The 12,214-nt window shown below is 37.9% G+C and overlaps 4 protein-coding genes across 4 annotated transcripts in view; 3 read left to right on the top strand and 1 right to left on the bottom strand.

The window, feature by feature from the left end:
* Positions 13-6,490, top strand: LOC104728842 (calcium-transporting ATPase 8, plasma membrane-type-like). The gene is made up of 28 exons (XM_019232092.1): positions 13-28; positions 102-172; positions 254-337; positions 425-502; positions 581-655; positions 1,115-1,198; positions 1,277-1,359; positions 1,467-1,575; positions 1,673-1,728; positions 1,941-1,983; positions 2,061-2,144; positions 2,237-2,374; positions 2,456-2,521; positions 2,608-2,703; positions 2,907-3,023; positions 3,111-3,263; positions 3,398-3,457; positions 3,788-3,943; positions 4,153-4,269; positions 4,374-4,472; positions 4,623-4,760; positions 4,865-4,968; positions 5,168-5,213; positions 5,402-5,530; positions 5,612-5,713; positions 5,816-5,907; positions 5,990-6,072; positions 6,166-6,490. Exons 1-27 carry the CDS (start codon positions 13-15, stop codon positions 6,039-6,041), a joined length of 2,448 nt encoding a protein of 815 aa, XP_019087637.1. The 3' UTR covers positions 6,042-6,072; positions 6,166-6,490.
* On the top strand, positions 6,971-9,498 carry LOC104725814 (PP2A regulatory subunit TAP46). The gene is made up of 9 exons (XM_010444551.2): positions 6,971-7,196; positions 7,302-7,424; positions 7,737-7,823; positions 7,954-8,058; positions 8,163-8,324; positions 8,404-8,439; positions 8,520-8,591; positions 8,685-8,965; positions 9,054-9,498. The coding sequence occupies exons 1-9, from the start codon at positions 7,101-7,103 to the stop codon at positions 9,307-9,309; spliced, it is 1,218 nt and encodes a 405-aa protein (XP_010442853.1). The 5' UTR covers positions 6,971-7,100; the 3' UTR covers positions 9,310-9,498.
* Positions 9,706-11,255, bottom strand: LOC104725813 (phytolongin Phyl2.2-like). Its single transcript, XM_010444550.2, has one exon. The coding sequence runs from the start codon at positions 10,870-10,872 to the stop codon at positions 10,024-10,026; it is 849 nt and encodes a 282-aa protein (XP_010442852.1). The 5' UTR covers positions 10,873-11,255; the 3' UTR covers positions 9,706-10,023.
* LOC104728841 overlaps positions 11,497-12,214 on the top strand; it is a 1,445-nt gene continuing 727 nt past the window's right edge. The window contains exons 1-2 of the mRNA XM_010447770.2: positions 11,497-11,763; positions 11,870-11,957. Of these exons, the coding sequence (XP_010446072.1) occupies positions 11,497-11,763; positions 11,870-11,957 (355 nt within the window). The remainder of the gene's footprint in view (positions 11,764-11,869; positions 11,958-12,214) is intronic.

Raw genomic sequence — 12,214 nt, 5'->3', positions numbered from 1 at the left:
CTACAATCTTTCATGTTCTTGAGTTGCTGTTGAGTTACAAGAGTGAATATGGAAAGTTGGAAACAATCAGATTTTGATTTTGTTTGTCTCCTATTTTGCAGCTATCGCCGAGTACAAGCATTCTTGTTGGTTTGAAAAGTTGACTGAGGAGAAGAGAAACGTGTATGTAGAGGTGTGTTCCTGCATACGGTTTTCTTCGTCCCTTGTGTGCGGTGTTGCACTTTCCCACATTGCTGAACGTTTTTGGTTGCAGGTTATTAGAGGTGGCAGAAGAGTCATGGTTTCTATCTATGATATTGTTGTCGGCGATATTGTACCCCTCAAGAATGGTTTTCAGGTAAGCATCACACTTTTAACAGATATATTTCTTTGGCTTGTCTGTCTTGAACTTCACAATTTGTGTGATTTTTGATTAATGGTGCAGGTACCTGCAGATGGTGTCCTATTTGTTGCAAACTCGTTGAAAGTTGACGAGCAAGAAATTACTGGCTCAGACGAAATTGTATGCTGTACTGTACCCTTGTTGATGACCTGTATCATTACCTCCCCTGTATCTCTAATCTCTCTTTTCAATTAGCAGGTTCAAAAAGATCTTCAATATAATCCGTTCCTGTTATCTGGCTCAAAACTTATAGAAGGCATAGGCACGATGCTGGTAAGCTCTCCAGCCACGTATCTTATTTTTTTTTTGTTATGCTTGACACATCCATCTCATAGATGTATAGCTACTTTTATTAAAGATGAGGCCTATGTTGAAAGGGATAAGTCACGTTGATAAACACTATAACTATAACTGTTTCTTCACAACAAAATAATTCATTGGAACCTATTCCGTGTTTCTGCATACAGCTTCTCTTTCTTCGCCTCAATGCTGTCTCTTCTTCTAGTGCCAGCAATAGATTGATTGATCTTGAATAAAGTGAAGTTGAGAGAAAAGAAGTAATCTAGAACTGTTTTTTGTGGGGAGTGCAGAAATGCAAATTCTGAAACCTGAACATAGTTATACTCTGTGATTTTTTTTTCTTTGTCAGTTACAAGATTGGTTTCTATGCTTGCTTTCTCTGTATATGGTTCTTGATCTTCTGTTTCACTTTATTCTTTCCCATGTATTAAGGTTACAACTGTTGGAAAGAACACTGGATGGTGGTTAAAGATGGAGGAGATTCGACATGAGACTGAAGAAGAAAAGCCCTTTCAGGTCTGTTTTATATTGATTACTAATTTCTTGCTACCTATAACAGTTTGCGCGTTTATCATCTGTGATTTGTTTTACTAGGGATACTTGCAATGGCTTGCGATTTCTGCCAACTGCTTAGTCCTTTTGTTTGCTTCAGTTGCCGTTATTGTTCAGTTGGGCCTGTAAGTCTTTCTTTACTTTACAATGTACCCATTGCACATTTGTTCTGCATTCAGATCTAATATCTCCAGCTCAATAAGGACCTAACAAGCTTGCGATTTAATTTCAGATACTTTAGTGGTAAGACCAAAAAGTCAGATGGAACTCCAATGTTTATTCACGGACATACCTCTGCCCATGAAGCAACAGAATTTGTGATCAAATCCCTGAGTTTTATGGTACGGGAATGCTGAAATTTACTTTTGTGGCTAAAGTAATGACATATGGTCTTTTATTGGAATTTCGTTGGCGGTTGCCAAAACATGATTTTTTCAGATTGCAACAATCGTAGTGGCAGTGCCTGTTGGACTGTCTATAGTTGTTCGCTTGAAGTAAGTCTCTTTTCCTTTTGAAAATCTGTTTAATTAAAATACATATCAGAAAATGGCAAAGTAGTCTGGTAATATAGTGCACAATCAATTGCTGTTCGAAGAGTGGCAGAACTTAAAGTATGCCTGCTTCTAGTTTTTCGTTGCAGTTTATATCGTTTCGCACGACAGTTACTTTCATGTTTCTCATCTGATCATTTTCCTCTTTCCACCAGCCTTGCAAAGACAATGAGAAAAATGATGACTGACAAAGTTTTGGTACTCAGCTTTTAGATCCCATTTTCTAATGTCGTTAGAGCATCGACGTGTGCTTTACCATCGTAAATGTTTTTCAGGTGCAAAGACTCTCTGCATGTGAAAGAATGGGATCTGTTACAACTATAGTATGTCATAAAACTGGAATTTTAACTTTGAATCAGGCAAGTGTTTTCTTTTATTTGCAATCATCTCTTTCCTTCTTCCTCTTATTCTTCCTGAGTACCTATTAAAGCATTTATTTTCTGCTAAGCAGATGTCGGTGGTCGATGTCTGGGCTGGAGGAAGAAGAATGCAAGATATGGATCATGTTTCACAGTTTCCCACGTTTCTGAAAGAACTAATCATTGAAGGCATTGCCCAAAATACAAATGGCAGTGTTGTTTTTGAAACGGTAAGTGTCCTGGATTACCGCGTTGATTTGGACATAAACTGTAATATGAATTATTCTTAGTAAGTTCATACTTAATTATAGGGAGCCATTGTACCAGAGGTGTATGGATCACCAACAGAACAGGCCATTCTTCGCTTGGGGAATAAGGTTTTGTTTGTTTCTAATCTGACATTACTACTTGCTATAGCTATTATGTTTATTACTACTGACTGTTAGTTACTTGTATTTTGTAGTTGGGAATGAAATTTGATGATGTTAGGTCAGCTTCTTTAGTTCATCATACTATACCATTCAATCCAAAGAAGAAATATGGAGGCGTGGCACTACAGGTAACATAACCTTGTCTATATTGTTGTTGAACAGATATATACGCGCGCGCACACAGACATATATATACTAGTTTTCACTTGACACAGATACTTTGTTGCAGCTTTGTTAGAGTCTGTAACTGCTTGACTGTAAATCTGCCTGCATATTTTATGCTATATTTGATCCTTATATAGTTGTTTTACTTCTTATTATTCATTTCTAGCTTGGTACACGAGGCCACGTTCATTGGAAAGGATTTGCAAAAGTAATTTTGAGTAAATGCGAATGGTATATGGATGGGGCCAACAACCACAGAACTATTGATGAACAGACACGAAAGGTTTGTATATGAATCTAGATGACTAATTTAAAAATGCACTATTATTTCGCGTTCGGAGTTTTATGTAAGAGTCCATTCTCTCTTAAGTTCTTTGAAGGAACAATTGAAAACATGTGTAAGGAAGGACTGCGTTGTGCTGCACTTGCTTATCAACCCTACGACCTAGGAAGTCTTCCAGCCAATGAGGAACTTTCTGTAATACCTCAGGACCTTGTTTTGTTGGCTATTATTGGTATCAAGGTAACATTTCCAGTACCCATTCTAAATCCTTAGTTAGTATCAATGAGAATTGGTACCTGATTCCATTTTCGTCAAAGCCTATGAAGTCTTTTCACTACTAACATTACTTATCCAACGTTTTTAATAACATGCAGGATCCTTGCCGGCCAGACACAAGGGATGCCATTCAACTGTGCAATTCCGGAGGTGTTAAGGTGCCATGATTATATTTTTTGGTTCTGTTACTGGCTGTATAACTATTATGCATTATGCATGAAACTTGAAGTTTCTAAACTTTGATTAGTAGAGAATGATTTCCTACTCGAATAGTTTGCTATCTCTCAAATATTTAAACCGACTATTAGGTACTTTATCGTGTGCAGTGACACCTTTAATATTTGTTTCGGAAGTAAATAAGTTTAAGCAATTTTTTTCTTTTTTATTCGTCTACTTTGTAAGTGAAGATGTCGACTTTCAGGTTTGAAATTGTTTTAGGTCAACCCCTTTTACTGGTCTACTTTCTAAGTGGAAGCTGTTGATTTCAGGTTTGCATGGTGACAGACGAAGACGTTTGGACTGCACAAGCGAAAGCAATGGAATGTGGGATATTGAGGGATGCATCTGGCCGTAATATAAGGACAGGAGCTCAGTTTCGTGATCTTTCCGATCTTGAGAGAGAGCTGATCGCCGGAGAGATCTTAGTATGAATCCATTCTTCTATATTTATTGTTTAACGTATATATTAATCTTTGCACATCATGAAACATCGATGACTGGAATCATGAGATAAGATAGTTGGGTTCAGTATCTATCGTCACACTGTCACACCTTGCTAAGTGACATAATTTTTAATAGTTCTATATTAGCCGACTGGATTGAGGTAGAAATTAACACACTACCCTATGTGTAGGTTCTTGCTGAATCTTCTCCCAGCGACAACCTTCTGCTTGTCGAAGCACTGACGAGAATAGGGCATGTAGTTGCAGCCACAGGGATGGGAATACATGATTCGAAGACACTACTCGCGGTCTGTAATTATCATATTTAAACTCAAAAAGTAATCACACTAGTTCAAAGAGAACATGAATTCTAAACAGAAAAACATGTCCATCATCACTTTTCTTTGAACAGGCGGGTGTTAGCCTTGCTATGGGAATTGGAGGAACCACAGCAGCAAAAGAGAATTCCGATATCATTATACTGGATGATAATTTTGCTACGATTGTCAAGGTTGGTTTATTATATGCTTGGTTGATAAACTTGGGCAGTAGCGGCTTATAGAATGCATACAATAATAATGAGCAAGCTTTGACCTTTGGGCAGTGAAATTTTGTTTAAATCTTTCTGATAAGATATTAGAGGCTTGTTTGGATAATGCAGTGTATCATATGGTCTCGATCGCTATACACCAATATCCAGAGATCTATCCTATTCCGGCTCACTGTCAGTGTATCAGCATTAACTCTCTGTGTGGTTGAGGTTGTGGTTTATGATGCATTTCCACTTAACGCCGTGCAGGTTAAAAAATACTATCCCTTTGTTACTTCATCATCTTGTAATCCAGCTTTACCACGATTTGAAACCTTTTTTCCTAACCCAGTTTTTGCTTTTCCCTGATGCAGCTTCTGTTGCTTAATCTTATTATCGACATCTTAGGAGCATTTGCACTGGCATACCGACCAAGAGCTGATCGCCACCTAATGGGAAAACCACCGGTTGGTATAAGGTATAAAAATCTGAATAGGATTAAGGATTCGATTTGATTAATAAGTTAGTATATAGTTGTCGTTGGAAAGAGACATTACCGTTTTGATGCCGCAAATTTGGAAGAAACTGTTGAGTTTTCTGTTCTGATTAAAACACACTATCTGTTGTACGTGAATATAAGCAAACTGATCATACATATGTATGCCTCTTTTTTTCAGAGACCCTCTTATAACCAAGACGATGTGGTCCAAGTTGATAATACAGGTATGTCCGATAAAATATTTTACTCCTTCATAGTTTAAAATGCAATTCCTTGGTCATAACTCATAACTAATTAACTATACGAGGTTGAGACAAAAACATGATTACTATATAGATTAGAGACACACACACACTGACTTGGAGAGGTAAATAATGCTTCTGTCATGACTCATGAAATACCTTACCTCCAGGTATTTTACCTAGTGCTGTCGCTGGTACTCATAAATTCTGAGAAGCTACTGAAGCTGAAGCATGGTCCTACCAGCAATGCTGAAAAAGTGATGAACACATTTATATTCAATTCGTTTGTCTTCTGCCTGGTAATGTCCGATTTTTCCCATTCGTTTAATCAGGATATGCGAATATGTTGATCATCTCTATGTCTTTTTAAAATGACGCAGATGTTTAATGAATTTGAAATCCAAAGCATAGACCAAACCTTGAAAGAAGTCCTTAGAGAGAATATGTTTCTCGTTACAATAACCTCAAGTGTTATATCTCAGGTAAGTCCTCTGTACAAGGTGAACACCAACTTTTCTTCTTTTTTTGCTTTTCTTATATATACCTAAACCAGATATACTCTCTTTTTGTGCCTTCTTTGTCAGATAATCATAATGGAGTTCGCAGGCATGTTCATTTCTTCAGTCAAGCTTGACATGAAAAAATGGGTAACGACAAGTCTTTTGGGATTGCTCAGGTTCTGCTCATAGAGATCCTCAATTAGTTTATATAATCTTTACCTTTCACGTTATTCTCATTATATTTGAACTTTTTTACAGCCAAGTTGCCACTCGCTTCCCTTACTCAGCCAACCAATACTACCGTAACTGAGATTTGTCTTGCCAATATAGTCACAACTACCGTAAGAACCTTTCACTACTTCCTAATATTCTAATGAACCACACATGAATATCTTATTTTTAGAATAATACTGAACTTACAATTTTCATTTCAGGTCAACTTTTGAAGCCTCCTTCTAACTTTGGTCGCTTAGGAGGCTGTTGTTCTCTGCGTGGGTGTGCGTGGGAGATATTCAATAATGGGAATTATTGTACTGTGTACATATCACACAGTACAGTTAATTCAGTCAAATTCATCTCCTCTTCAAGCTATGTAGAGTGATGAAATGCCCAAGTGTCGAATTTTTTTTAAGTATTGTTCAATCAGTCCATTTCCTCTTCAAGCTATGTAGAGTGACATTGGGTGAGAGTCAATCAATTACTACAACCAATATATATATATATAAAAGTTCTGTTCAATCAATTTGTCTCTTCATTTTCGTTTCACGAGCTATTGGATGTTCCTAAATCTTTTGATCCAGCCGATTTGTTATTTCTTCCTCTCGCTTTGGATTTCTATGAGAATTTTCAGTTGGCTCCTCCTATATCAAAGTACACACCATTCCTCCTCCTAGGTGGTTTACCGCTATAGATAGAGCACTACGATTTTATATACCGGCTAGACCTTGGGTGGGTTACTACTACTAGTTTATTATTATTACTCATACACACAAAAACCAAAAAATCTATTACTACTACAAAACATTCATACCATATCCGTTGTAAGATGTAACGTGTGGGTTTTACAGTACACCCGCCCGCACCTGATCTTTTGACTTTTATTTTTACAAACCGAGTCGGTTTGAGGTTTTTGTCTACAGATCTAACGGCTTACATTGTTTTACAACTATAATCTTCACTTGACGCGGCATGATCTCAACCGTAAAACCTTATAAAGCTGACAGTTTCATCTAAAAACTCTCTCTGGTAAATTCGACAGATTTCGATTTGGGGAACCCTAAAAAAAAAGAAGAAATTCGAAAGACTCGAACTGATCCACTTCTCGAATCCGTAAACATTTCTCTGTGATATTTTGTTTGAATTGCGTGTGATGGGTGGTTTAGCTATGGAGGAAATGCCTTTATCGGCGCTATTCGAGCAAGCTAGGAAAATTCATCTCGCTGCTTCTGAGTCTGGTGTTGATCAGGTGCAACCCTCTTACATTTTTTTTCTTCTTTAATTCGAATTCGAATTCGATTAGGTTTGAAATCGCGAGCTTTTATAAACTGAATTGGACGGATTCTTTTGTTAGGATGTTGTGAAGAAAGGATGTGAGATGTTTCAGAAGTGCGAAGACATGATTGGGAAACTGGGCTTGTTCTCCTCTAATGAGACTAAAGAAGATATTAGCACCAACAATCTCAAGTATCTTTTGGTAAATTTTCTCTTGCTATCGAGTTTTGGGGGTTTTAGTGGTATGTTTGTATTCTAGTTTTGTTATTAGTTTTGGTGTAGAAGAAATAGCAGAAAATTGAACAACTTTGGCTGGTCCTGTTACTTTTTTAATCTTTTATAGCTGAAATTGTTGAACTATCTAATGTGGAGTCTGAAATTTGGATTGTGGACTTACTACCAGTTACTCTGTGGTTAGATCATAAGATTGTGTGTGCTTTTGAGTTGTAATCTTTAAAGTGACGAGGAATTTATATATATATATATATATATATATATATTATTGTGATTGTAGGTGCCTTACTATCTTGCGGAGTTGACGGAGAAAATCATACAGGACGATCGGATTCAGGTTGTCAAGGCATCGTATGCAAAGTTGAAAGTGAGTTTTCTGTTGAGTGTTTGCTGGTTGGTTGTTATTGCATCCCTTTGATAATAGTGTGCTAGTGGGAATGAATGAGCATTTGGTTGGAATTTTTTAGACTGATGTATCATCTTGTTATTGTGTCTAGGAGTTCTTTTCGTTCTGTGAGGCAATGGAACTTGTTCCGGATGAAGAGTTGGAGGCTTCTTCACGAGGAGGTTCTGGTGCACCTGCTGATCGAAGGGCTCTCAAGGTAGATGCAGCCCTGTTTCTTTTGTATAATCACGAGAATGGAGTTTAATGTTTTCGGATTTTGAAATGCATGCTGTGTCTTCATGACTATGATACTCTTTGTAGATAGCTCGATTCAAACGTCAAAAGGCGGCTGAGGCAAAGCTTCTTGAAATTAAAGAGAGGAAGGAGCGACGCGGACGTTCAACTAAAGCAGCTGCCTTGTCAACTCCTGTGGAAGCTGGAGAAGAAGATATTCCAGATGATGACAGCGAAGAAGAGAGAGAGGTTTGTCCCACTTCTTGTTTTTGCTGCTTTCTTTAATTTGATTTTCTTCTAAGCCTGGTCTTATGACTTTTCTCTGCAGGCCTGGCTATCATCAATCAACTTGGCTGTTTGTAAGGTTTGTCTAAAACTCATTTACTAGAATCCTATGATTTGTGTCAAGGTGAGGCTTTATCTTGTGACTGAACTTCGCTACAGGCTATTGATCTGTTGGAAATGCTAAAGAGAGAAGAGGAAATGCTCTCTGCAATAAAGGAAAGACAGTTAAAGGTAGCTAAACCTCGCTGTTAGTTTTTTTTACATGCTAACAAAACGATTTGAGAAACATATAAACGAAGAAAATTGTTATGATCCTTTGATCAGGATGGAGAGGACGTGTTTTCTCGGGATGCTCTTGATGATCGTACAAAGAAAGCTGAAACCTGGCACAGAGACGCTGCTGCGAGGGTACAGTACTCTAACCCGGCACAACCAATCACTTGTGCCACATTTGCGCAAGATGTATTAGAAGGAAGAGCTTCTGTGTCACAAGGTCACGAACACAAACACCAACCTCTTATATTCGGTCCAGCAAGCATCGTGGGTGGACCGCTTTCTACCAACAGAGAGAGGATGATAGCTCAGGTTTTCCAACCAAGTCACAGGTAAACAAAAAACTATGCTCATCAGTCATAACAAAATCTTAATCCATTTTGAGATTTTTAAAAATGGTGATTAACTTGGAGTTTATAGGATGCCAACAATGTGCATAGAGGATGCTGGGTTAACAGAGATGAATATAATGAATGATTGGCAAGAGCAGACGAAAAAAGCCATCGAAGAAGCAACCACCTCATGGTATAACGATAAACCTCTGAGAAGAAAGGAAGAGGACGAAGAAGAGGATGATGAAGACGAAGAAGCCGTGATGAAAGCTAGAGCTTTCGATGATTGGAAGGACGATAATCCTCGTGGTGCAGGTAACAAGAAACTCACACCTTGCGGCTGAGAGATTGAATTTTAGACTGAGACACACACATATTTAACACTTTCTCCCTCCTTTTGCTCCTTATTTCCAAAACCTCTTCTTTCACTTTTGTTATCTGTAATGTAATCCATCTTTTATACTCTTTAAAGTTTAAACCTTGAGACTGTTACAAATTTACAGCATAATTTTAACTACTTTCATTTTCGTATGTTTTTTCTTGGAATATTATTTTTAAATACGCCGACTAAAAGATGCACTGTATGACAGATTTAGTAAAATATTAACGTGTGACTGGATCTGAGTGAGACCCATCTTTTTTCAGTCCTCCATTATTGTGTGACCCTCGTTCAATCACAAGCACCATTTATGGAATCAAACAGCAAAAGAAAAACGAGAAAGATAAAAAAAGAAAAGAGATAATACAAAACACACACATTTTGCTTGTGAATGATTAAACTTCCAAAGTACAATGAACATATCACACTAACAAATGTAAACCAGGATTCAACCTATACCCTAGTTTCCTCCTGGAAACAACACTTTTTTTTGTGACTTTAAAAAAATAAAGAAGATGAAAAACAAGAACGTGGACAAAAAAAAAAGGATCAGATTCTTCGATCCAAAAAAACGAATACTCAGAAAAAAAAAGAAGATGTCAATGAAGATTGAAACAATAATATAAATTTGGAGATGTACACAAAGTGAGAGAAACTGATGATGATGATACTTTTTTTTTTACCCTTGAATGCATTGAAACCCTTCACAAATCCAAAGCCAGATTCCGAATAATATAGCACAGATGCAGAAATCAAACATCAACACAACCCAAACATGTTTCTTCCATATCTGTTTAGCCTTTTGTCTATGATGATGATCACTAAACAGCCCATTTCTCACTTCCTTGCGTAAGACTCCATTGTTACCATTCCCACATAAATCAACCTTCTTCTCAGATATCTCCTCCATCGAACCAACACCATCGCAAGAGACATCTTCCCCTTCCGCTTCGTTATGATTATTATGCAACCTCTTCTTCTTCTTCTTCAACGCCTTCAACGGTTTCCCCAAAAGCGGCATCAAAGCAGCTCTCCTCCCTTTAGACGAATCAATACTCGGGTTACGACTCTCCCTCGCTACGCTCCTCGGCGATCCAACCAAATCCATATCCAATTCCAAATCAACATCAACAACACCAACACCAACGATCTCCGCGAAAACTGGATCGAGCTTCGATTGAAGACAAAGCGAAACCGGGTTATTAACAACCGTATCCGCATCGGATCCGCCGACTCCGATCAGATCCTCCATAACCGATCTCAAACGATTCAAAACCCAGAACGATTCGGATTTCTCCATAGTCTCGTCGAGAATCGCGAAATAAACAAAGGAATCGTCGTCGATCGCGAACGTGTACGTCTTTTTGCGAACAGTGTGGGAGAACATCGAATGATGCGGAGGCGTGTTCTCGATGCATCGTAAAGCTACGGCTTCGATTCCTGGCTCTTCTTTTGAGACGAACTCGGCGAGGACTACGGTTCCTTTCGCGATGCAAGTGTACGACAATAAACTCGGATTCGAAATCATCCTTTTCCTTTTTTTTTTTTTTTGTATATAAATACTGACTCAATGGAGATTCACAAAAAAAAAAAAAAAAAAAAAACAGAGATCGTTTAGGTTTATTTCATTCGGGAAATGCTGATCAGAGAGAGAGGAGATGATTCTTTCTCTGATATCTCTTTTCCCCTTCCTCTTGCCCAATCTGATCTGTTTCAATGGTCTCTTTCTAGGGTTTGCGGAATTTTCTAGGGGAAATAACAGAAATGGTGTGATCCATTATTGGAGAAGACGACGATACTAAAAAAGATATATAAATACAGCCTAGCCCAATGGGAACTACTACTGTATACTGAAAACCACCATTGTATATTTACAATAATACCCCCACAGTTATCCGTGATTCGAGTAATTCACACGTGCTAGGGTAACGCCACGTCGGACTAACAGTCCTTTATTTTTTTTAATTTTAAAAACTTATATTAAGCGATCGTGAAGCAGGTGTAGAATTTGGGGAGTGTTATGTAATAAAATAGAGGACATGTTTTGATATGTTTGAAAAGATGAGGGACCTAGTGTTAATATATTTATTGGGACGTCGTTTAAGTAAAAACATTGCGTTGTTTGTTCAAAGTGTTTTGGACCCGAACAAAGATGGATCAACCCGACCCGAAAAATGGCTCTGGATTGGTTATCTCCGCCACTGAAACGATGCGGTCGTTTCTCGCCATCGCCTCCGGTGATCTTCGTCTCTCCCAAGAACTCAGAGGAATCGCTTCCGATCTTCGTTCGAAGAACACCATTCCGTACAAATTACTCCGAGCTATATGGACCGGATCCGATCCGTCGACCAGACCGGATTTGTTGGGGCTTTTCTCCGGCTCCGATTTCGTCTTCAACCGTCCCAAACCCAGAGAGAAGGTTACACACGAACCTCCAATTTTTGACATCAAATCCTTCTTTCTTCTTTCTGGGGATTTTCGAAATTCGTGTGATACTATTTTAGCATCATGCTCATTCAATCTAGAATGCGGAGAAATTTGACCTAGTTAGATTCTGTTTTTGCTCTGAAGGAGATTATGTAGATGATACTGATCAATTCAGCAACAAAAGAGGTAGTCTTTTGGTAGTTTAGAGGAATTTATGGAAGATAAGTGAGCACAAATTTGTGTGTTAATGTAGTTTTGATTGATTCAGATTCAGATACAAATATGAAAAATCCTGTTTGGTTAGTTGGAATAGTCGAGTAGAGAATCGAGAAAAGGATGCTTCGTGTTTGCTTGTTTAAACCATCTTCATGTCTCGCCATTTCTTTGCGAGTTTGTGTTTAACTTGATCTGATTTTTTTTTTTTTTTTTTTTTTTTTTTTTTT

Source organism: Camelina sativa, chromosome 11, assembly GCF_000633955.1.
Source record: "Camelina sativa cultivar DH55 chromosome 11, Cs, whole genome shotgun sequence".
Taxonomy (NCBI): Eukaryota; Viridiplantae; Streptophyta; class Magnoliopsida; order Brassicales; family Brassicaceae; genus Camelina; species Camelina sativa.
This window is presented reverse-complemented; position numbering and strand designations above follow the sequence as displayed.

What these genes read in the sequence shown, in the direction of transcription:
- LOC104728842 (XM_019232092.1), top strand. An exon ending in TTGATGAACAGACACGAAAG is followed by an intron (nt 3,024 to 3,110) that starts GTTTGTATATGA and finishes TTCTCTCTTAAG; the next exon opens with TTCTTTGAAGGAACAATTGA. An exon ending in GGTCCAAGTTGATAATACAG is followed by an intron (nt 5,214 to 5,401) that starts GTATGTCCGATA and finishes CCTTACCTCCAG; the next exon opens with GTATTTTACCTAGTGCTGTC.
- LOC104725814 (XM_010444551.2), top strand. Translation starts at nt 7,101, where the DNA reads ATGGGTGGTTTAGCTATGGAGGAAATGCCTTTATCGGCGCTATTCGAG. An exon ending in ACAGCGAAGAAGAGAGAGAG is followed by an intron (nt 8,325 to 8,403) that starts GTTTGTCCCACT and finishes TTTTCTCTGCAG; the next exon opens with GCCTGGCTATCATCAATCAA. An exon ending in TAAAGGAAAGACAGTTAAAG is followed by an intron (nt 8,592 to 8,684) that starts GTAGCTAAACCT and finishes TCCTTTGATCAG; the next exon opens with GATGGAGAGGACGTGTTTTC.
- LOC104725813 (XM_010444550.2), bottom strand. Translation starts at nt 10,872, where the DNA reads ATGATTTCGAATCCGAGTTTATTGTCGTACACTTGCATCGCGAAAGGA.